The sequence below is a fragment of the Pan troglodytes genome, chromosome 13 (assembly GCF_028858775.2).
Source record: "Pan troglodytes isolate AG18354 chromosome 13, NHGRI_mPanTro3-v2.0_pri, whole genome shotgun sequence".
Taxonomy (NCBI): domain Eukaryota; kingdom Metazoa; phylum Chordata; class Mammalia; order Primates; family Hominidae; genus Pan; species Pan troglodytes.
Window position 1 is genome coordinate 42972384 of NC_072411.2, and position 25922 is coordinate 42998305.

Here is a 25922-nt window from a genome sequence, read left to right on the forward strand (position 1 = left end):
ACAGTGTTTTCTTACACCTTTTACAACTTCTTATTTGTACTTTTTGTTAGAATATGCAATTATAGGGAGCAAAAGAAATCACTAAGAGCTCATGATTAAGCAATTGAAAAACAATTTCACATCAAAGAGAGATTCCAGAGATGTTATCGTGAAATCTACAGAAAATTATTTCCATGGATTATTGGGAGGATGATACCAACCATTTCACAAATTAAACCACAATAGCTCATTGTAATCTAATTTTCTCTAAACTTCAACACATCATCTGGCATAAAGCGGGAAGAAAATAAGTTTATCATTTCAACTGGTACCCAGTATATGTAATAAAATATGGTAGAATATAAGACATTCTATTACTATAACTTTTCCATTTTGGTTTCCTATTTGTATACACTCACACACACACACACGCACACACACACACACGCACACACACGAAACCAAAATGGAACAGTCATAGTAATAGGATATCTTTATAAAACACAATAACAGCCCCAATGATCCTCAAATCAAAGCTTTAAATGGCAGTCAGCATCTTCCTCAAAATAGAAATAAGCAATAGTACAGTAACATTTAGGAAATTAGTTGAAAATAAATACGTATAATTCTATCTTTCTTTTCTAAGTCATCTTCATTTAAATTTTAGGGTGACGCCTTATCTACGGAAAGAGAAATGCTGCCAGCTGGTTTGGCATGCTTATCTCTCTCTTGATTCTGAATTTCCAGATTCTGTATTCCAGATTGCCTGGTTTAAAATCCCAAATCTCAGAAATAAATAAACAAATAAATTAATTAATTAAATTAAATCCTAAGTCTGACATGTTGGCTCTGTGAGCGTAAGCAAGTTAAAAACTTCTCCTTGCCTCATGAATCCATGCAGAGAACATTCATAGAATTATGCTAGCCCCATTGATAGTTCTCCCTAAATGTTAACTACTATTATTATACATGAGCACATCTGCCACAAATATAAGATTACTTTTTACAAAGGTGAGATACAGATTCAGCCTGAGCCAAAAGGACTCCACACTCAGGGAGACCCAATAGAAGCCAAAAGCAATGTTCACTTACCTGTACTCCAACAGGAAAACTTGGTTTTGTGGTCACACAATCGTGTGGTACCATTGCAACCTTTTTCATCACTACCATCTTCACAATCTTTTTCTCCATCACAGCGCCACAAATCAGGAACGCAATTACCATCAGGGTGGCATTGAAATTCATTTCCATTACAACCAGCAGGAGAACGAATCTCTTAATTTGAAATGAGGAAGAGAGAAGCAGAGGGGGGCAAGACAGGAGAGAAATTATGATTTTACTTGTTGGTAGTTTTTATTTCACATTTTTTTCTTTCTTCAGGCATTATTATAATGCTAGAGAGAATACATTTTTACTTTAGATGGTTAATAAGTATAAATATACTCTAGTATTTTCTAATTCATTTAAATAACATTAATAGTCCGATAAAATGATGTTTCTTGCCTCCCCTAAAATTTCTGCAAGTACTATGTACATTAGAAAAGAAGAAGTAAGATAATTTGTGGATATTCTGTTGTGGTTTGTACTCATGTCTAAAGGATGAAATCTTTAAAGGCTTTTCTCTAAGACACATAAATTAGGTTATACATTCTAATCTTAATGATAAGACCTTGGCTGATTTTCTTATCTTTCCCTGGGTAAAATAAGAAGCAAATAACCAAAAACTAATAAGTACTTTCTAACAAAATCTTTGAAGAATAGCATTCAAAAATTTGAGAAATAGATACAAAAAAAACAGGTAATAAATATAACTTCTGGACATAAGATTTCAATTCTAGAATCAGAATAGACACTTAAATGTAAGAATTGAATGAAATACTATACATTCAAATTTATCAATTAATAATTCATAACAATGACCAGGTAACATTATTGCCCCAAATCTGACGATTAAAAATATAGGATAAATTCTGCAGGTAAACATAAATAAAAGTAAGAAAATATAAATGTTGGGATACAGATGTTTGGCAGTTTAACAATTGAATTACATGACTAATCTGCAGCTTATTAAAATTTGTTTTAACATCTAATGAGATATATTAATCTGTATTTCCAAATATTACAGTAAATAGATATTTTAGTAGATATTTTTAGACCAAAGTTTTAATGTAACAAATTTATTGTGTATCTTGCATAGCTCTATCTAGCAATTAATGTATAAGCTACCTATAGCAGCAATTGATATATATAATTATGATTAATTTGAAGCAGGTTCAAGTGAATTTCTCATTATTTATTACACTGGTTTGGTAGATATCTATGGTTATAAATTAAGGTTAATCTAATGTCAAAGCTCATAATAACAGTGATATCACCAAAGCAGTCACTTACTCTTTTGAGACCTCTATTTGTTCATTGAGAATGCATCAACAGGGTTGATGTGAGAATTAAATTAGATATCTATAAAGGATTAATTCAACTACAAAGTTTTGTTGCTGTTATTTTCTATAATATAAATGGTTTAGTTCTTTAATTTTTCTTTATTTAAAGACTTTCAGCAATTATAATCTGTCAGGTGATACAATATTATAAAGATGTTCAAGATGGACTTGACCATACATCCTAAATATTGCTTGTGCAGTAATGCTGAACTAATAAATAACCAAGGAGAAACAACCCTGTGGAAGCAAGGATAAAGAAGTTCCACTGGTCAAAAACATGAATTGTAATAGAAAACCACTAGGACTAATTTTCAAAAGTGACCACTGCTAAGAACACATGCAATAATAAAGCGTTGAGTTTTGGCTTTCTTTAAGTCCTCTCCAAAATCAAAAACTTTATTTTTCTAGTATTCTAGCTATCTAATTCATTCTCACTTTGAACATACCATCTTTATGGTTAGATAAAATACTTGGTTTGCACACACACAATCAATCACACACAATTAATAAAGATGGTAAAGTCTGTGCACAAGGGGGAGACATATATAAAATGTGATATAGCAATTTCCCACCATATTTATTTAGTGTCTGCAGAGTGCTCTATATAGAAATATATTCAATGATTCAAACAAATGTATTTAGAAAATATCTGGAAAAAGAAAACAAGAAATAGGAATGCAACAATAAAAAGAAAAATGAATCAACAATATAGTATAACAACTATTTATATTATATTTACATTGTATTAGGTATTACACATAATATAGAGATGATTTAAAGTATATTATGGGAGGATGTGCATAGGTTATATGTAAGCACTACATCATTTCATATAAGAAACTTGAGCATTCTTGAATTTTGATATCTTCAGGGTCCTGAAACCAATCCCCAGTGTATATGGAGGAATGACTGTATGACATAGCTACTACAGTTGTAAAGAATTATTTTGGGACTGGTTTCATAAACAAGATATTGTAAAGTCTTTAAGCCTAGGCTATAACTTGAAACTCCTACATTAGTTCAATATTCAGGAAGAAGAAAAGAGACAACTCAGATAGACCTCCAAGGCCCAATCAGCTCTGTGCATCACTCTATGGTGAAGAGCCCAGCTTCCATGCAGCAATGAAAGGGCTTTTTTTCTTCTTTCCTTCTACTTAACTTTCGTTGAAAACAAAACAAAACATACTTTGGCTCATCTGACTTTTATAGCCTGTAGTATGAGCTCAACCAATAACATTTAAAAATCGTATTTCAGGTAATTGTCAGAGATTTCAAATATTTAATAAAGAATGGAAGGTGTAATCTATTGATTTTTCCACATTCTCCAAAATAAGAATCAAAGACTGGCAGCTCATGTATTGAAACTGTTCCTCAGTATGTTTGACGAACACACTATTGGTCTTTTAAAAATCTGAGAATTTCCAATAAAAACCTAGATTCTCTAGTATTTTGAAAATTAGGGAGCGTCTTGGGCTGGCATCCTTGCAAAGTTGACAGCTACTACCTGCTTTATATGGGGCCAAACTCAATTACATTAGCACCTTCCTTTTATAAAGATCAAAGCAGAATCTTTGGGGAGAGAGAGTATACTGTTATTGTCTAAGGTTTTTTCCATTTGCTTTGTTTGCTATTGTTTATTTATTTGTGTTTCATAAGTGAATCCACTCATTTGTTTTCTTATTCTAAATAAATATTTACCTTATAAATTTAAATACAAATGTTATATTTACCTGGAGATTTTCTTTTTTTTTTTCTTCTTAAGCTACCCATGTCTGAACCTCTGTATGCTGGCATAACATCTACTAAGGGTCACCATAAACAACTGCATTATAATAACATAAAACACGAGTATAGTCCGAAGAAGAAAATATAATATTGTGAACTTTCAAACCTAAAGAGGATAACGATTCTCTAATAATGCACATACACATCACTAATGTGTAACTCCTTGTCTTGGTTATATATTCTCCCCAGCCTGGATTGCCCTCTTGTCTTCCGAATGTCACCTATTAATGTCCATGATTTTTGCTGTTGTTTTTGAGACAGGGTCTTGCTCTGTCACCCAGGCTGTAGTACAGTGGTACAATCATGGCTCACTGCAGCCTCAATCTCCTGGACTCATACAGTTCTCCCACCTCAGCCTCTCAAGTAGCTGGGACCACAGGTGTGTGCCACCACACCCAGCTAATTAAAAAAAAATCTGTACATACAGGGTCTTACTTTGTTGCCTAGACTGGTCTTGAACTCCTGGCCTCAAGAGATTCTCCCGCCTCAGTCTCCCAAAGTTCTGGGATTCCAGGCATGAGCCTTTGCACCCAGCTAATGTCCATGATTTTTAGGACTCATTTGACTTTAAAAAAATACCTAGGATTAGGTCTATATATTTGGGAACTTCATGAGTAGATTTTAGGGGATTTATAAAAGCTCAGAAATTTATACATGATGCTTTTTATTGATGTGCATTTTTTTCCGTGTCAGAAAGTTAGAGGTTTTCTTGACTCTCAAGATGGTCTTCAAGAGGAATGCCAAGACTTCACATTTCTCTGAGTGTTTCTTTATCTCCCATCCTATGTACCTTGCATTGATATGGTAGCTTAGATGGCACTCCATTTTGCTTATGCTTTATATTAATTACATCAGATTGAACCCAGTGGAAAAAGGAACAACCATCAGCTCCTTTTGATTGAAAAATAAATAAATAGGTCAGGCGCAGTGGCTCACACCTGTACTTCCAGCACTTTGGGAGGCCAAGGCAGGCAGATCACCTGAAGTCAGAGTTCGAGACCAGCCTGGCTAACATGGTGAAGCCCCATCTCTACTAAATATACAAAAATTAGCTAGGTGTGGTGGCTCATGCCTGTGATCCCAGCTACTTGGGAGGCTGAGGCACGAGAATCACTTGAGCCCAGGAGGCAGAGATTGCAATGAGCCAAGATGGTGCTACTGCACTCCAGCCTGGGGGACAGAGGGAGACTCTGTCTCACACAAATAAATGGAATTGCCTATTGAAAGCATCTCATGTTACAGAAACGATTAATTTCCCTGCAGTTATGCACATGATAAGTAGCAGAGATGAGATTCAAACCCACATAATTAAACTTTGGAGTCTGCTCAGTTTTATGATTGTACCATTTTTAACTTCTTGTATGGTTTTTTTCATATAAAAACTCAAGAACAAAAATAGAATTCATTCATATAATAATCAAACAGCATTTATAAAGTCATTAATTTTTATATTTAAATCATTGGCGTTCAGCCTGTTTGTTTTCTAATAAAATTTATCATTTATTTTATGCTATTGTAAGATCATGATAAAATTTGTTCTTTTATGAAAAGTTCAATACATTACCAGTTGTGTGAGGCAGAGTAGTATTATAACGAGGAAGGCTTTTTTTTTTTTTTTTTTTTTTTTTTTTTTTTGAGATGGACTCTCACTCTGTTGTCCAGGCTGGAGTGCAATGGTGCAATCTTGGCTCACTGCAACCTCTGCCTCCCGGGTTCAAGTGATTCTCCCGCCTCAGCCTCCCCAGAAGCTGGGACTATAGGCACCCGCCATCATGCCCGGCTATTCATTTATTTTTATTTTTATTTTTTATTTTATTTTATTTTTATTTTTTGTATTTTTGTAGAGGCGAGGTTTCACCATGTTGTCCAGGCAGGTCTCGAACTCCTGACCTCAGTTGATCTGCCCACCTTGGCCTCTCAAAGTTCTGGGATTATAGGTAAGAGTCATTGTGCCCAGTCGGCAGGCATTTTTTAGGCACTGGGCTAGAGCAAGGAATAAGACAGAGACTTATTCTCAGAGTCTAGAGTGCTCACCATTACACCATGGAACCATGTGTTCAGAGACTTATTCTCATAAAACTTGAACATGAGCAGAGAAGGGAGCATATAGGCTTTCAATAAATAATTATACAAGAAATCAACTAAATTAGTTAAGAAAGTCATAAGTGCTGTGAAGAAAACGGATCAGAGTAATATTATAGATAGTATAACAGAGAATAACAGACTGGTTATGCTGTGATAACAGACCAATACAAAATCGCTGCATCTTACACACATATACAACTTAATTATGGCTCATTTTACATATCTATTGTGGATCAGTAGGTGGGCTATCCCTGTGGTGGTCATTCAAAGACCCAAGCTGATGAATAAGAGACCAACTTGAATGTTTGCAGTTGGCAGGCGAGAGGGAAACGAGGGTTCTGGATGGCCTCATATCTGATGCAAAAGGAAGATACATCATTTCTGATCACAATTCATTGACCAAACCTCATCATATAGCATAGGGCCCCATCTTATCGGTCCCAGTCAACCACAAATGTCCCAGGAAGTACAACCTTACCATGGGCCCAGAAAAGAGAATAAATAGAAATACATTGTCAATATCATTGATGACTGCCATCAGGAATGACTTGGTTATAGGAAAAATATTAAAAAGGGTGATTACAGAAGGTGACACTTGAGTGAGACCAAAATGACGGGAAAGAGCTAGCCATGAAGATGTTAGGACAAAGAACACACAGAAGGAATAGCAATTGCAAAGACCTAAAAGCAGGAAAGAGCTTAATTTTTACAGAAAAAGAAAAATATATATAATGGTAGTGAGAGAGTAAAAGGAGACCTGAGAGGTAGGTAGGGGTGACTCTTGTAGAGATTTATCAAAAATTGTGCTAAGATAAGATAAGCACAATAGGTATCTATTAGAGATTTTGAAGCAGAGAAGTGATGGTGATATAATTTAATTTACATTGCTTAAAGTTTTTGTGAGCTGTTGTGTGAAAACACGGATTTTACAAGACTTGAGTAGAAGTAGAAAAAATAGATAAATGGGTTTCAGTGGAGTCCAGATGCAAAATGGGAGGCATATTTTTTGCATTTGAAAAGATTTCAGAATAGTGATTATTCAAATAAGTAGGCTATGTAGGCAGTTACAAACAATGTCTTAAATGCTCTGATAAGAGAGAATGCCAGGAGAACACACAGAGTGGAAGACTGTCCTGGACTTGGGGATTTCATACTAGGCATTTCTATGACAGAAAATTAATCAGAGGGTTCTGGGTCAGAATTAAGAGTCAGGCAGAGGAAAAAATTATATGGAACAAAAGATTTTCTGCACAAAGCCAGCAGCATTAATAAAATTTTGTGTAATGTGTGAGCAGAAGAGGGGAGAAAGAGAAAGCTAGGTTGGTGGGCAAGGCCTAGATCTTGAAAGATCTTGTGTGTTGTGCTGAATGTCTTGGATATAACCTTATAGGCATTTGGGAACCACAGAAAGACTACAGCTAGATTCTGATGTAATCAGACTTGCAGTTTATGTAGATCACTTTGAGACTATTTAAACAATAAATAGAATAAAATCTCCAAGAACCTTCACATTTATAAGGGTTTTATGTATATGCATCTATTTTATCTGCTTGGACACTTAAAGTTTATACCACAGTCATATAGACACACACACACACACACACACACACACACACACACACACACACACACAGAGTTTTACTTCCCACTTCTCATTCTACTTCCTTACTATAAATTAAAAATATCTCAAACCCATTTCTCAATATCTTTTAGGTTTGGGTGGGTGTTGATGTTTAGGAATGCTGTCATCTTCTGTCAGAAAACAGAAAAAAGTCATGAGGTTTTATTATCTCTTGACCTTCTTGCCAAATTTGAAATCCGCTTCTGTTAACTGTTGTTGATTTTCCTCCGGATGGAGAGCTACATCCCTCCGAAGAACCTATGATGACCATTCCAGCTTGAGTTCCAAGCCAGTATGGTTCCCCAGAGTCCCAGTTTCTTAAGCTTCAGGGCTTGGCACACAATCTATCTTTGTAATAGATAGCCGTTGGACTTGTCCCAACAGACTGTTAAAATGATGACTATTTATATGTATATGTGCATGCTGTTTTGCTGTTATGTTTTCATGTTGCTGATGCCAGTTATATTTTTAACTAATACAATTTTATTGTATTTTTGCCCCGAAGCTATTTAAACCAAGCATACAATTTGGGGACTCTGATAAATAAGTAAATACAGAGCCCTGAAGGAAATGTGGCAACTGCTAGTAGAATTTATTCCAATATTTAAATGAATTCACTGTGACTAAATATTTATAGTTAGAAGACTAGCAACTGTACAGTGACAGAAAAAAAACTGTTTTCCTCCTAATGTTAAAAAAATGAAAATTAGTATTGCAAAAATCATACATATGATATAAATATTTTTATTCAGAATATACTTTTTGGTATATAAAAATTGTTAAAGCCCCCTTAGAAAATAGCCAAGAATGTTGCTGCAAATACAATGGAATATTTAAATTGTGAGGCCAATCTGAGGGAGAAGTCTTTTTCTTTTTCGATTATTTTAATGGAGTTTACACCTTTAACTTGTCATTCATTGTAAAGTGCTTTGAAAATTAAAAAGCACTGTATATTGGATGTGCACAGAGCTCCCCATTATAATCACCATGTGTCAGTCCTTGCTCTGTTCTTAGCTTTTCTGTGAATCACTATGTATTAATAATTCCTGCACTTAAGGCAGCCTTTTGCTTCAGATTTCTTCTCCAGCCCTGACACTACTTAGAAGCTGGTCTGGCAGCACATCCATAGCCTCATTCTGTTAACCAGCAGAATGTGGACATACCTTTGTCTGTTCCTGTCTGAGGAGAACCTTAATATACCCCTAAGGAGTTTAGCCTGCCCTCAGTTTCTAGAGATCCTCAGCAGACAGATGCTTATTAAAAGCCACCTCCCAGACTTTGGGCTAACTGGTTTGTGTTGGGATTGGTGATTGTCCTGCTCTTTTCTATGTAATGTGGGATAAACTCCCTAGGGGATGCTGCCTACCTAATGTAGTATGATCTCTGCTGTGAACTAACAATGCAGTCAAGCCTAAGTCTTTCTTCTTAAATCAACTAGTCCTCACACCATTGGACCTTCATGACTGCCTATAGGTCATCTGGATTTGCCATATTTCTTGGTTTATTATTCACATGTCACTTCCCTACCTTTAACCTCACACACACGTCCAGAACGTGGTTTTTGTGTTTTCCCTTTAATTTCAACAAACTCCTTTTACCTCCTTATATGTAGTCACCACTCTGAGATTATCCTGATAAGATATTGGATGAAACCATCAAAATTCGTCATGAGTACATAGACTTTAGGACTTAATGATAAGTGAAAAAAAATACAAGATTTCAAGACTTTATATAGGTTTACTGTCTGAGTCAGTTAGAAAAGTTTAATAGAAGGGAATGGAAAATAATGTGTGAATAACTAGGCAGAAGTTAAATTATCTTTAGTGTTCAAAACAGACATTCAAAGAGTAAGTCAAAACGGAAGTTTCAATGTAGAGTTCTAAATATCACCCAAGTTAAAGTACTATCGAAGCAAAATCTACATAAAACATTGATTTAGTTAATTAAAATTTTATGTTTTGACATCTAGAACACCATGAACATTTCATTTAAAATATAAGTATCAGAAGAATGATGAACTCTTACATTATCTAAATATAAGTGGATAGATGCATTAATCCGCTGAATTGGCTATGTAAAGTAATTGAGAAATCAAGTTTCCCATTCACTGTTTGTATTAACCAATCAACTTAACAGATATGTTAGTTATCAAATATTAAGTAAAAGAAATTGCAATGTGGATAGGCTACATTTGGAAATTACTGTTTGGTTTACCAGTGTGCTTAGTGGTAGCAAATATTTTCTAGGAAAAAACTGAACAAAAGATATTATTTAATTTGAACTTTAAAAATGATGTCAAACATTTTGTAGAAAGAATGTGCATAAGCACATACTTATGAGATATCTCTGTGAGGGAGGGATGGAGAATATAATTTAAAAATTATTAATAATTTATTTATTCTTGCTTCATCCTTTTCTTCTCTCTTTTGCCTTTGTCCAATGAATTTGATATTCTATAATATATGGGTGTAGGATTATTCAGGATTACGGATCTTTATAATATGTCTCCTTGTGTTCTAAATGAGGGGTCAGCAAGCTGCAACCTGCAAACTAATTCCAGTCTACCACCTGTTTGTGTAAATAAAGTTTTATTGGAACCCTGACACACTCATTTGTTGACATATTGTCTAGGGTTGCTTCCATGCTACAACAGCAGCTTTGAGTAGTTGCAACAGGCAAAGCCTAAAATATTTACTGTCTAATCCTTTACAGAATAGGTTTGCCCACACTTGTTCTAAACTATTCTAAATATTGTTTGTGATTCACAGAACATGATAATCAACTATATACATATCAACAATAACCCAGGCACAGTGGCTAATTCCTTTAATTCCAGTGCTTTGGGAGGCTGAAGTAGGAGGATCACTTGAAGTCAGGAGTTTGAGACCAGCCTAGGCAATATGGTGAGACTCTGTCTCTATAATTTTTTTTTTTCTTAACTAGCAGGGCATGGTGGCATGCACCTGTAGTCCCAGCTACTCAGGAGGCTGAGAGCGGAGGATCGCTTGAGTTCAGTTTTAGGTTTCAGTGAGCTGTGATTGTGCCAGTACACTCAATCCTGGGTGAAAGAGTGAGACACTCTCTCTCTCTCCCTATATATATATATACACACACACACACACACACATATATATGTGTATATATACATATACATATATATGTATATATATTCTGATACCAGAATGTTCCAGAGTATTAAATGCACAGAATATTGTATTAATTTATATGGATGCTTTTAGGCATCAAAGTTATTCATAAAAAGATTTTGGATGTACATGATGGCAATACATTTTCCTTAGGTAGCCATGCATGCACAAATGCCCACCTAGACTTCAAATAAATATCCTAACAAAAAGTGAATGATCTGTTCAGTATAGTGCAGGAATATAATATCTAAATGCAAATTCAGTTGAAGCTTCATATAAATAAGAAAACAAATGCTGACAGGTCAAATAGGTTCTAAAGGAAGCTAAATACCAACTACTTCTCAAAGAAAAGGCAGCACTTTATCCCATTGCTTATTTCTTTATTATCACAAAAGCATGGACATGTCTCATTACTGAGGAATGAAGTCATTATTTTTTAGGTTATTCGTGTTTTTTGTCTCCATGTTGTTTATTTTTTGCTGAATGCCTGAAATCCTACAGTTTACTAGTCATTAATCATAACTTGAGAATAGGGAACCAGAATTTAAAGACTAAGGAAATTAATTGACTTTTGTCATTTTTTAAGCTCTGCTAAAAAAGCAGGACAACAGGGTGAGGTTCTTCATTAAAATTAGGTCTTTATGCCATTAATTATATCTTTAACAAAACAAGGGATGTTACTCTGATGTCAAAGTGCATAATAATTGTCTTACTAAAAAAGCTAAATTTATCCAGAAATACAGGTGAACCCAATACCAATTTTCTGCATAGTAAAAATAAAGATAATTGGCTTCTTTCTTTCTATTCTTATGAACCATGTTCTAATATTTTATTTTTTAAATTACAGTTACTGGTTTTAATTTTCATGATAAGCACATTGTTAGAAATAGGCTTTGTTATTAAGTGATTCAAAAGCCTTGAGTTGTCTTTATTTTTGATGTAAAGACATCAGTTGGTTTCAGTATTAAGGTTAAAGTGACCTTTAAAGCGTTATTTTGTCTTGGAAAACAAAAAGAGGTTTCCTATGGATAAAATCCATTAATAATTAACATTGTTTATATATCTCAGTGGTATTATATTCTAAGGAAAATAAATCAATCTGTGAGAGAATAAAGTTGAGCCAGCCAATTTGTATTTCATTGAAAATAGATATTATACTTCTCTAAAATTAGAACTTAAGTTTTACTTTAGTTGTATTTTATGAGAAAATAATGCATAGTTTTATTAAAAGTAAATAGTCAAAAAAAAAAAAAACCAGGACAGAAGAACATATGATTTTGCTGAGTCTGTAACACATAATTTGGGAATTCCCCTAAATTCAAAGCCAGTGCTTTACTCTCAATAAAATTTAGTTACTGAAAAATAACAGCAGTTGTTTTTGCACTATGTGTTTGTCTTGGTAAATATGAATTGAATGAGGATTATAGAAAGACAGCAGAATAGAAAGCAACAGGAATACATCTCTCCACCCAGACAACAATTGCACTAGCAGGATCTTTCTAATGCAAACTATTTTGGAACTCAAGTCTACTGAACCCTTGCAACTTCCAGGGTAAGGCTTAGATGGTAAATTGTAGTTAATTTAGGTTAGTTTCAGCTCTTAGCACAGTCACACCTATGAATCCCTCAGACCCCCGTTCTATGGCAAACAATCAGGCCTGTATTCCTGGAGCAGCTTGCACACAGCTTGTGTGATCCAGAGTAGACAGACAGGATCTGCCCTCCAAATTCTGGGATCCGTGCTTTGATTACTGACTGTTGTCACTGATCGCAAAGGTGCAAAGACGTGGTGGCCATTGTCATTGCACCTGTCTCCATCGTTACAAGTCCCTCCATTTCTAGCTGAAGTGGCTTCCAGGGAATTTTAAGAGCCAGTGCCCACTTTCTTTCATTTCATTTTACTCAGTTCCCCTTTTGGGAGCTAGATATAAAAGCCTAGGACGTTCAAACACAACCACTTATACAAATGAAATTAGAAAGTTACTGTGTATACCAAGGGAAAGTCACAGCTAAGAAAGACCTGAAAAGATCTTAAGTTTATACCCCAGGGTAATCTGTGGCACAGAGATAACCTACAGCAATTTAAGGGGAAGAATCTGATTTCCAGAGTTATCACATTATTAGATTCAAATTTCTAGTTTTCAACAACAAAAACAAAAATCACAAGGCATGCAAAGAAGAGTATATTATTCAAAGACCCATTCAAAGAAAACAAAATAAACCAATGAAAAGTATCTCTGACAGAGATCTAATGGTAGATGGACTAGACAAAGAATTTAAAACAACTGGCTTAAAGATGCATAAAAAAGTCAAAGAAGATGTGGATAAAGTCAAGAAACAATGGATGAACAAATGAAATACCAAAAGATATTTTGATATCTTTAAAGAGATAAGCCTAAAAAGAAAATGAAAAGCCTTTGGAGATGAAAAGTACAATAACTAAAATGAAAAATTCACTAAAGAGATTCAAAGGCAGATTTGAGCTGGAAGAAGAAAAAACAGGCAAATTTGAAGATAGGACAATGGGACTTATTGATCTGAGGAAAAGAGGGAAAAAAATCAAAGAAAACTGAACACAGTATAAGAGACTTGCAGGGCACCATGAAGAAGAGCAATATATAAATTTTCCAGAAGGAGGAGGAAGGGAGCGAGAATATCTAAAGAAAACTTTAAAGTTTGATGAAATACATGAATATATACATCCAAGAAGCTCAACCATCCCCAAGTGGGATAAATTCAAAGAAATCTACACCAACACACATTATAAGCAAACTATCTAAAGAAAAAGAGAAAATCTTGAAAGCGGCAAGTGAGAAGATACTCATCACATATGAGAGATCCTCAGTATGATTATCAACAGATTTTTCATTGGAAGCTTGGATGGCAGTGTGGGCTGATATGTATATCCAAGTTTCTGGTGAGAAATCTGCTGATACACACACACACACACACACACATATATATATACACACACACATATATAAGTATATATATGTGTGATATGTTAAGTGTATATATACACACACATATACATACATATACCTATATATATGCATATCAGCTTAGACTGATTCTGTGTGTATATGTGTGTGTGTGTGTGTGTGTGTGTGTGTGTGTGTGTAAATTCAAAGTGTCAAAAGAAAAAAAAAACTTGCCTGGGCGTGGTGGCTCATGCCTGCAATCCTGGCACTTTGAGAGGCAGTGATGGGCAGATCACTTGAGGTCAAGGGTTCGAGACCAGCCTGGTCAATGTGGTAAAACCCCGTCTCTACTAAAAATACAAAATTTAGCCAGGTATAGTGGCATACATTTGTAATCTCAGCTACTTTGGAGGCTGAGGCAGGCAGATTGCTTGAACCTGGGAGGTGGAGGTTGCAGTGAGCTGAGATTGTGCCACTGCACTCCAGCCTGGTTGACAGAGGGAGACTCCGTCTCAAAAAAAAAAAGAAAAAAGAAAAGAAAAGGAAGAAAATAAACAAAATCCTGTCATCCAAGAATTCTGTATTTGGCAAAACTGCCCTTCAAAATTGAAGGTGAAATTAAGACCTTCCCAGATGAACAGATGAACAAAAGCTTAGGGAGTTCCTTACCACTAGACCTTCCCTGCAAGAAATACTCAAGGGAGTTCTCTGGTGAAATGAAAGGAAAATAGAGAGTAACCTTAAGGTGTATAAAGGAATAAAAATCACAAGAAAGGTAAATATGTGGGCAATTACAAAGTCTAGTCTTATTTTAACAGTGACTTGTACTATACTTCTTGTTTCCTACATGATTTAAAAGACTAACTTTGAAAAAAAAATTATTCTAAAAGCTAGCATTATTGTACCTTTTGTTTGCAAATCATTTTGTTTTCTACACAATTTAAAAGATTAATGCGTTTTTAAAAAAATTATTAGTTTATGTTTCAGACATACAATGTATTAGGTTGGTACAAAAGTAATTGTGTTTTCTGGCATTAAAAGTAATGGTAAAAACCTCCAATTACTTTTGCACCAACCTAATATAAGGCTGTGATTTTGTGACATCAATAACTGAAAGGAGTGGAGACAGGGATATAAAGAAGCAGAGTTTTTGTATGTTATTGAAGTTAAACTGCTATAAATATAAATTAGAGTGTTATAACTTTAGGATGTTAAATGTAATCCCATGATAACCACAAAGATAATAAGCTATAGAATATACACAAAAGCAAATGAGAAATAAATTTAAACATTTCATTACAAAATGCCAACTAAACATAAAAGGGCAGTAATGCAGGAATTGAGGAACAAAAAGTACTAAAGGGTACATAGGAAACAAATGGTAAAATGACAGAAGCCCCTCCTGATCATTCAAGACTTAATAAAGGAAGGAAATACGGACATATGCTACAGTATGGAAGAAACTTGGTGACATTGTGCTGAGTAAAATAAATCAGTTACAAACAAAAACAAATACTGTAGGATTCCACTTATATTAGATACTTAGAGTTATAAAAAGCATAGACACAAAAAGTAGAATGGTGGTTTCTGGGAGCTAGAGATAAGGAAGAATAGGTAATTATTGTTTAATGGGTAGAGTTACAGTTTTGCGAGATGACAAGATTTCTAGATATGAAGGAGTGTTGATGCTTGTACAACAATATGAATGTACGTAATACCACTGAAATGTGCACTTAAAATCTTTAAGATGGTCAATTTTGTGCTATGAGTATTTTAGAACAATTAAAACAATGTTCTCATGAAAGAAACAGAAGAGGTGACTGAGTCAGTATTTGTATTTATTGGTATCTTGTTTTCTATGTGATAAGGATCCAAGTATGCTGCTAAAGATGGTGGGTTAGCTGAGATAGGGTATGATATAGATTAGAAGTCAAAATATATTGGTTTTAATTTCCTCTCTCTCTATGCTTAAATATGTAATCTCAGTTTTCCATTACAAATCAAGTTTTGATAGCCTCACTGCTTTGAGTGGATTCAACCTCCGTTGGTAGGACATTTTTTTTTTTTGGTACATAATATTGTCAGAACTACCTTGATTTTCCACAAAGAACATAGCATGATTGTTTGAAGCCAGAATCTCCCCCAGAAATGTCCTTATGGTTCAAAAGTCGCTGTCTCAATCAACATCTCTAACACGGGATGCAATTAGCTCCTTCCAGGAAGCAGCATAAATGTTCTTGTTACCATTATATACTTATAAGGATAAGATTTTAGCTTGCTGAGACCTTTTCCTCATCTACACAATAAAATAACTGAACTAAATGATCTTAATTTTCTTCCAGCTTCCTATTTTTTTTTAATGTATGAGATAAAACTTTTATGAAAGACAAATATGGTCTTTGTGTGAACTGAATAGTGTGAGAATGTCCACAACTATTGCAATGAAAAAGTCCTAGAATCTATTTTATCAAGGTGAATTACGAAAAGTAAAGGAGAATAAAAACAAAAAAGACAGACAGACAGACTTATTGTAACTATTTAATATAAGGGCCTAGATCCCTTCCAGTGCTCTTTGTGTAATTTCATTACAGTGATCTGTAGTAAGTAGAAATGCCTTTCTTTTGTCATCTTTAATTGAAATTGAGTATGCAATTGAGAGCAAGGTAGCACTTACTGGGGGTTCATTTAAATGTTAGTTCACAGAAAGTTAGGGGAAAAAAGAGATTATATTCTATAGCTGCAGAGACAGGTGACTGGATATAGGAATAAAGAGCAGTCAGTCTTTGGAACTTCAGCTGCATAATCTTGGGAAAATATCTAAACCTCCCTGAATAGTAGTTCTTACTGTGAGGATTAAATGAAGTAACAAATATAAAATGTCGGACAATTAGTGGGTCACTAACATACATTAACTCCCTTTTCTTCCCCTATATTATCAACAGTGTCTTCTCACGGGCATTTATTGCTAAATGATATATACAGAAAAATTTTAAATTTTTCTATCTTTCGGAAATTCACTATTTATTGGGCAAAGAGGACATAAGCAAAAGAAATAAACAATAACAAAAGATATGGAAGACAGCCTGTCAGTTTTATTTTATTGAATCCTGACTGAAATTTCCAGTATTTATTGAATAAATGAAAATGATTACATTGTACTAAGAAAATGTACAAACTCGATTGATATGATTAGTCTTGTATATTATGATAACACTAAACTCTATGATCTGGGGGTAAGATAAAGAAAGAGAAAAAAAGTACTACAAGGGATGGATTCTGAGAGTCTAATCAAATTTTCTGTCCAAGAAATACTCTTTTATTCAACATTTACTGTGCATTCCCAGTATCAAATATCATGCTTAACTGTAAAAGTACAAACACAAGATAAACTTAATTTAGTTTTCTTCTTAGATCTGAGAACAAGAAATTAGTGAGGAAAATGAATGAATGCATGAATGAGTAAATGAAGAAAAAGCCAAAGGAGAAGTTTCCAAAGCAGAAGCAAAGATAAACAGCTAAAACAGAAGAATAAGAGCATGTGTGAGCATGTATATTAATAATATTACACAATTAGTTGCCTAATGGATTTAGAAACTTGTTAAAGATTTATAACAATTATAAATATATTATAATAAATTTATAATATAAAATTATATTATAAATATATATTTATAATAAATTTATAATATAAAATATATTATAAATATATATTTATAATAAATTTATAATATAAAATATATTATAAATATATATTTATAATAAATTTATAATATAAAATTATATTATAAATATATATTTATAATAAATTTAAATTGTAGGTCAATACATACTTACTTTTATATTTGCATTTAAAGTGTATTTACTATGTAAATAAGATATCACATATGACCCAGCATTACTCTGAGTGTTCACTTAATACAGCAGGCAATAAATATTCCCTTTTCAGATAGCCTAAAAGAAGGTATTAAAGAACAATGACAATAAACTAGAACAATGACAATAAACCAGGGTCAGATGTCCCCTCAACATGAAAATCCAAACATTTAAGGAATATTTGAGTTACTTTTAGTTGCAATTAGAAAATACAGGTAAAATTTTTTTTTAGGAAAAACATGTTTCTTTCTTTATCAAGGACATGCTGAATTATTTGGTGTAATTTTTTTTTTTTTTTTTTTTTTTTTTTTTTTGAGACAGTGTCTCAAGCTGTCACCCAGGCTGGAGTGCAGTGGTGCAATTTCAGTTCACTGCAACCTCCACCTCCCAGGTTCAAACGATTCTCATGCCTCAGCCTCCAGAGTAGCTGAGACTACAGCTGTGCCACCATGGCTAGCTAATTTTTGTATTTTTTGGTAGAGACAGGATTTCACCATGTTGGCCATGCTGGTCTCTAACTCCTGACCTCAAGTGATCTGTCTGCTTCAGCTTCCCAAAATGCCGTGATTACAGGGGTGAGCCACCACACCCAGCCTATTTGGTGTAAATTGTTACAAACATTTCTGAATAGAAACTTACCTGCGGAAATAGCTATCTAAAGATACTGAACAATTTTTTATATGTTTATTTCAAAAATGGCTTATTCCAGGGGTGAAATATAGTTGAGATTTCCCTAAAAAAGTGTAGTGAAAGTTTACATAATTCAAATGAATTAAACTGTCAACAATGAGATGAAATTAATTTTATATTTGATATTTAATAGATGCGATGTACATCCAGACTCTCCTTATTTTACTATTCTGGCCAGAGAGTTAATGACTTATAAGAAAAGACTGAAGTTTCATGATAACTTTATTCTTCATGTCCTTATAGGTAAATCCACCTTTTCACAAGAACCTTGCAATACATAAATATAAATGGTCAGACCTGGGCTTTAGAGGAAATTCCCTCATACCAAATTCTGTAGGGACCCAGCCTTACTTATTTTTCCATTGAGACAGACTGTTCGCCAAGTCTATCACTGATGGGCATTTGGATTGATTCCATGTCTTTGCTATTGTGAATAGTGCTGCAATGAACATACATGTGCATGTATCATTATAATAGAATGATTTATAATCCTTTGGGTATATACTCAGTATTGGGATTGCAGGGTCAAATGGTATTTCTGGTTCTAGGTCTTTGAGGAATCGCCACAGTGTCCTCCACAATGTTTGAACTAATTTACATTCCCATCAACAGTCTCAAAGTGTTCCTATTTCTCCATAGCCTTGCTAGCATCTGTTTCTTGACTTTTTAAGTGATCACCATTCTGACTGGCATGAGATGGTATCTCATTGTGGTTTTGATTTGTATTTCTCTAATGATCAGTGATGTCAACATTTTTTTCAAATATTTGAAACATAGTGTTTTCTGAAGACACATCTTCCTTGTCTATAAGAAGTTTGGAAATGAGAAAAAGAAGCAGCATGACATTAAGAGAAAAAAAGTGGGTATAAATTAATCTAGGAGAAACTATTCATTTATACTTTCCCATGTATTAACCATATTGATGATGAAAAATGGATCATCACTATAGAACTCCTTTTTGAAGAAAATGGTAAAGAGGAGAACAAGACATCTGACTAGACCCAGCCAAGATACTCTTCTTCCATGGAGAGGAAACAAAATATTGAGTAAACTATCACACTTCAAAGAGATCTCTTGAGAGAAAACACTGAAAGTCAATACGGGCAACACAGGTACCATGGGTGAAGAAGGAGGACATTGGAAGGCCTGTTCAAAGTTGCAGGATGTGAGGACTGGTCCCCAGAAACCAAACCAGACCTAAGCAAGGGAGCATAACTGTGTACACATTGAAATACAAAAGACATGAGAGCAACTATGTAAAAGCCTCCCTGCCAGCCCTTATTCTTACATACCATCTACTGGATTGAGCCTGAATTATCCCACAAAACAAAAACATACTGCTTCAACATGCAATACCAGTGAAACCTACCATGGGAACCTATCTACAACCAAGTAACTCATACAGAACCTTGGCCCTCTGAAAGCACCTGCAAATGAAGCCAATTGACTATACACAACATACATGTAAGTTAAACCTTTGAGGGAAAAGAGAATATAAAAACAAAGAAGTCCCATCCAAATGACAGCAAATTCATGAAGAAAAAGAAGCACCAGCTCCATCAGATAACGAGGAATCAGTTCAAGAACTCTAGCAATTCAAAGAGACAGAGTGTTTCATCATCTCCAAAGGAACACACTAGCTTTCTAGCAATGAACACTAACCAAATGACAATGTCTAAAATGACAGACTCAGAATTCAGAACCTGGATGGCAAGGAAACTCAATGAGATCCAAAACAATGTTAAAATCCAATCCAGTGAAACAAGAATAATGATTCAAGATTTGAAAGATGACAAAGCTATATTAAGAAAGAACCAAACTGAACTTTTATAAATTGAAAAATGTATGACAAGAATTTCAAAATATAATTGGAAGCCTTAACAACAGACTAGACCAAGAAGAGGAAAGAATTTCAAAGCTCAATGGCCAATTTTTTCAATCAACGCAGTCACACAAAAATAAAGAAAAATAATTAAAATAAAATGAATAAAGCCTCTGAGAAATATGGGATTATGCAAAGTGATCAAACACACAGCTCACTGGCATTCCAGGGAGACAGGAAGATTAAGCAACTTGGAAAACATATTTGAGGATATAGTCCATGAAAATTTCCCCAATCTTACAAGAGAGGTCAACATACAGATACAAGAAATTCAGAGAATTCCTGCAAGATATATACAAGATGACCATCTTCAAAACACATAGTCATCAGATTTTCCAAGGTCGGCATGAAAGAAAACATTTTAAAGGCAGCTAGAGACAAAAGTCATATCACCTTCAAAGTGAATCCTATCAGACAAACGTCAGACTCCTCTGCAGAAACCTTTCAAGCCAGAAGAGATCGTGAGCCTATTTTTAGTATTCTTAAAAGAAACACCAAGCCAGAATTTCATATCCTGCCAAACTAAGCTTCATAAATGAAGGAGAAATAAATTTTTTTTCCAGAGTAACAATAGCTAAGGGAATTCACTACCACTGGACTGGTCTTATAACAGATGTTTAAGGGAGTTCTAAACATGAAAATAAAAGAATAATACTTGCCACTACAAAAAGACATGTATATAGCCCACAGACCCTATGAAGCAACTACATAATCAAGAGTACAAAGCAAACTGCTAATAGCAGCATGATAGAACCAAAATCTCTTATATCAATATTAACCTTGAATGTAAATAGTCTAAATGCTTCACTTAAAAGACAGAGTGACTAATTGGGTTTAAAACAAAACAAGAACCAACTTTCTGTTGCTTTCAACAGACCATCTCCCACGTAATGAGACACATAGGTTCAAAGTGAAGGGATGGAGAAAGATCTATCACACAAATGGAAAACGAAAAACAGCAGGGATTGCTATTCTTGTATCAAGTAAAATAGACTTTAAACCAGCAACAGTAAAAAAGGGCAAAGAAGGGCATTACGTAATGATAAAGGGTTCAAGTCAACAAAAATACTAACTTTCCTAAATATACATGCACCCAACATTAGGGTACCCAATTACTTCTAGATGTAGGAAAAGACTTAGACAGCTACACAATAATAGTGGGGGACTTCAATACCCCACTGACAGCATTAGACAGACTGTGAAGGCAGAAAATTAACAAATGAATTCTGTTACTCAATTAAACGCAGCACTCAACCCATTAGATTTAATAGACATCTACAGAATACTCCACTCAACAACCAGAATATATACTCTTCTCATCTGCAGTCAAACATAATCTAAGATCAACCACAAGCTCAGTCATAAGCAAGTCTCAATAAATTTTTAAAAAATCAAAATAATACCAAGCATATTCTAAAACTATAGTGAAATAGAAATAGAAATCAATAGCCAGAGGAACTCTCAAAACCACCCAATTACATGGAAACTAAACAACTTGCTTCTAAATGACTAGTGTGTAAACAACAAAGTGAAGGCAGATATTTAAAAACTTCTTTGAAACAGATGAAAAATAGAGATACAGCATACTAAAACCTCTGGGATTTGACAAAAGTAGTCTTAAGAGGAAAGTTTATAGCACTAAACATCTACATCAGGAAGACAGAAAGATCTCAAATTAACAATCTAACATGGCACATAAGGAACTAGAAAATCAAGAACAAATCAATCCAAAGGCTAGCAGAAGAAAAGAAATAACTAAAAATCAGAGCAGAACTAAAAGAAATTTAGACTCCCAAAATACCATAGAAAGGATCAGTGAAAGGAAATGTTGGTTCCTTGAAAGAATAAACAAGATCAATAGGCCACTAAACTAATGAAGAACAAAAGAGAGAAGATCCAAATAAGCACAACCCCAGAGGACAATGGTGACATTACAACTGATCCCATAGAAATGCAAAAGATTCTCAGCGACTATTACGAACACCTCTGTGTGTGCAAACTAGAAAATCTAGAGGAAATGGATAAATTCTTGGAAACACACAACTTCCTAGATTAAATCAGAAAGAATTTGAAACCTTGAACAGACCAGTAACCAGTTCTGAAGCTGAATCAATAATAAATACCTTACCAGGCAAAAGAGTCCCAGACCAGGTGGATTCACGGTCAAATTCCACCTGACCTACAAGGAAGAACAGGTACCAATCCTACTGAAGCTATTCCAAAAAACTGCAGAGGAGGGACTCCTTTGTAATTGATTCTACAAAAGCAGTATCATCCTGATACCAAAAATCAGATGCAATGAGAAAAGAAAATTACAGCATAATATTCCTAATGAACACAGACACAAAAGTCCTCAACAAATTACTAGCAAACTGAATCTAGTAGCACATTAAAATGTTAATCCATCGTGATCAGTAGGCTTTATTCCTGGGATGCAAATTTAGTTCAACATACTCAAATCAATAAATGTGAACCACCACATAAACAGAATTAAAATAGAAACGATATGATCATCTCAATAGATGCAGAAAAAGCCTTTGATAAAATCCAACATCCTTTCATGATAAAACCTTCAACATACTAAGCAACAAAGGAATATTTGTGAAAATAATAAGAGCTGTCTATGACAAACGCACAGTCAACATCATACTGAACAGGCAAAACCCGCAAGCATTTCCCCTAAGGATTGGAACAGGGTGAGGATTTCTAGTCTCACCACTTCTATTTAACATCATACTGGAATCCCCAGAGAGAGCAATCAGTTAATAGAATGAAATAAAAGGCATCCAAATAGGAAAGGAAACAGTCAAATTATCTGTCTTAACTGATGATATGAGTTTATCTAGAACCCCTAAGCCAAAAGGCAACTAGCCCAGATAAGTGACTTCAGTAAAATTTCAGGATACAAAAGCAACATACAAACATTAGTAGCATTTTTATACACTAATAGCATTCAAGCTGAGAGATAAATCAAGAATGCAATCCCATTTACAATAGCTACAAAAATAAAATATCTAGGAATACATCTAACCAAGAAGATGCTGAAAGAAATTAGAGATGACACAAACAAATAAAAAATCATTTCATGCTCATGGATTGCAAGAATCAATATTATTAAAATGTTCATACTGCACAGAGCAATCCACAGATTCAACACCATTCCTATCAAAACACCAGCATCAATTTTCACAGAATTAGAATGCCATTCTAAAATTCATATAGAAAATAATTCCAAATAGCCAAAGCAACCCTAAGCAAAAAGAATATAGCTAGAGGCATCAGATTATCCAACTTCAAACTATACTACAAGGCTACAGTAGCCCAAACAGCATGATAATGGTACAAAAATAGACACACAGATCAACGGAACAGAATAAAGAACTCAGAAATAAAGCTGCACACCTACAGCTGACTGATCTTCAACAAAGTCAACAAAAATAAGCAATGAGGAAAGGACTCCGTATTCAATAAATGGCATTGGGAGCACTGGCTAACCATATGCAGAAGAATGAAATTGTAGCCCTATTACTATATACAAAAAAAATAAAATAAAAACACAAGACAGCTTAAAGACTTAAATGTAAAACTTTAAACTATAAAAATCCTAGAAGAAAACCTAGGAAGTACTCTTCTAGATATTGGCATAGGCAAAGAATTTATGACTAAGTCCTCTAAAGCAATTGCAACAAAAGATATTTATAAGTGAGACCTAATTAAACTAAAGACCATTTGTCAAGCAAAATAAACTGCCAACAGAGTAAACAGACAACCTGCAGAATGGGGGCAAGTCTTTGCAAACTACACATCTGACAAGGAACTAATAGCCAGAATTTATAAAGAACTGAAAGAAATCAATAAGAAAAAAACAAGTTCATTAGAAAGTAGGCCAAAGACATGAACAGACACTTCTCAGAAAGAAGACATACAAGTGGCCAGGAAACATATGAAAAAATGCTCCACTAATAATCAGAGAAATGCAAATCAAAACCACAGTGAAATAACATCTCACACCAATCAGAATGGCTATTATTAAAAAGTCAAAAAATAACAGATGTTGGTGAGACTGTGGAGAAAAGGGAACACACAGACACTGTTGGTAGAAATGTAAATTAGTTCAGCCCCTGTGGAAAGAAATTTGGACATTTTTCAAAGGAGTAAAAACAGGGCCAGGGGCAGTGGCTCACATTTGTAATCTCAGCACTTTGAGAGGCTGAGGTGGATGGATCACCTGAAGTCAGGAGTTTGAGACCAGCCTGGCCAACATGGTGAAAACCCATCTCTATTAAATACACGAAAATTAGCTGGGTGTGGTGGCTCACGCCTGTAGTGCCAAGCTACTCGGGAGGCTGAGGCATGAGAGTTGCGTGAACCCAGGAGGTGGAGGTTGCAGTGAGCTGAGATCATGCCACTGCACTCCAGCTTGGGCAACAGAGTGATACTCAGTCTCAAACAACAACAACAACAACAACAACAACAACAACAACAACAACAACAACAACAGAACTATCATTTGACCCAGCAATCTCATTACTCGGTATATACCAAAAGGAAAATAAATCGTTCTACCAAAAAGACACCCATACTTGTATGTATATCACTGCACTACTGACAGTGGCAAAGACATGGAATCAACTTAGGTTGATTCAGTGGTGAATTGGATAAAGGAAATGTGATACATGTATACCATGGAATACTATGCAACCATAAAAAGGAACAAATTATGTCATTTACAGTGATATGAATACATCTGGAGGCCATAATCCTAAGTGAATTAACACAGAAACAGAAAACCATATATTAGATGTTCTTACTTGTAAGTGGAGCTAAACCTTTGGTACACGTGAACATAAAGATGGGAACAATAGAGTCTCCAAAATGGAGAGAAGGAATGTGAGCAAGGGCTGAAACACTTCCTATTGGGTGCTATGTTCACTATCTGGGTGACAGAATTAATAGAAGTCCAAACCTCAGCATCATGCAAAATACTCTTACAATAAACCTGCAAAAGTACCCCCTGAATCTATTATAAAAATAAAATTTAACAAAAATAAATTCTTTTTGAAAGTGATTTTAGAGAGAATACATATTGAACTTAAATTTAGAAATTTTCTGAAACGAAGATTATATATGGAATGTTCCATTTCCCAGTTTCTCCTCCTCTTTCACTATTAAAAGTCAATTTAAGTGTATTTCTACCCTTTTGAAAACAATTTGAGTTGAGAGAAATTGCACCATATGCTCTGTTTATCCATGCAGTGTAAGGCAAAATGCTGAGCAATTATATGGTGGATTTGATCAGTTTTGACAGCCAGTCTTGAAACTCAAGCCAGAATCCCCTGCTCTTTCTTCCACAGCAGGTTTGGGGACTGAATTATATGACTAATCAAAGCCAATTTCTGCTTTACTTTGGCAATGGCTCACAAATTCTGCACGTGCAAATGACTTTGCTGATCAGCTTTAACAATCTGTGTCATCATTTTACAACTTCTATACCAGAAT

The 25922-nt window shown here is 34.5% G+C and overlaps 1 protein-coding gene across 1 annotated transcript in view; it reads right to left on the minus strand.

Moving 5' to 3' along the window:
• The window catches only part of LRP1B (LDL receptor related protein 1B), a 1946873-nt gene that overhangs the window by 687548 nt on the left and 1233403 nt on the right, over positions 1-25922 (minus strand). Inside the window, exon 24 of the mRNA XM_063790432.1 lies at positions 1072-1254. Coding sequence (XP_063646502.1) covers positions 1072-1254 — 183 coding nt within the window. The remainder of the gene's footprint in view (positions 1-1071; positions 1255-25922) is intronic.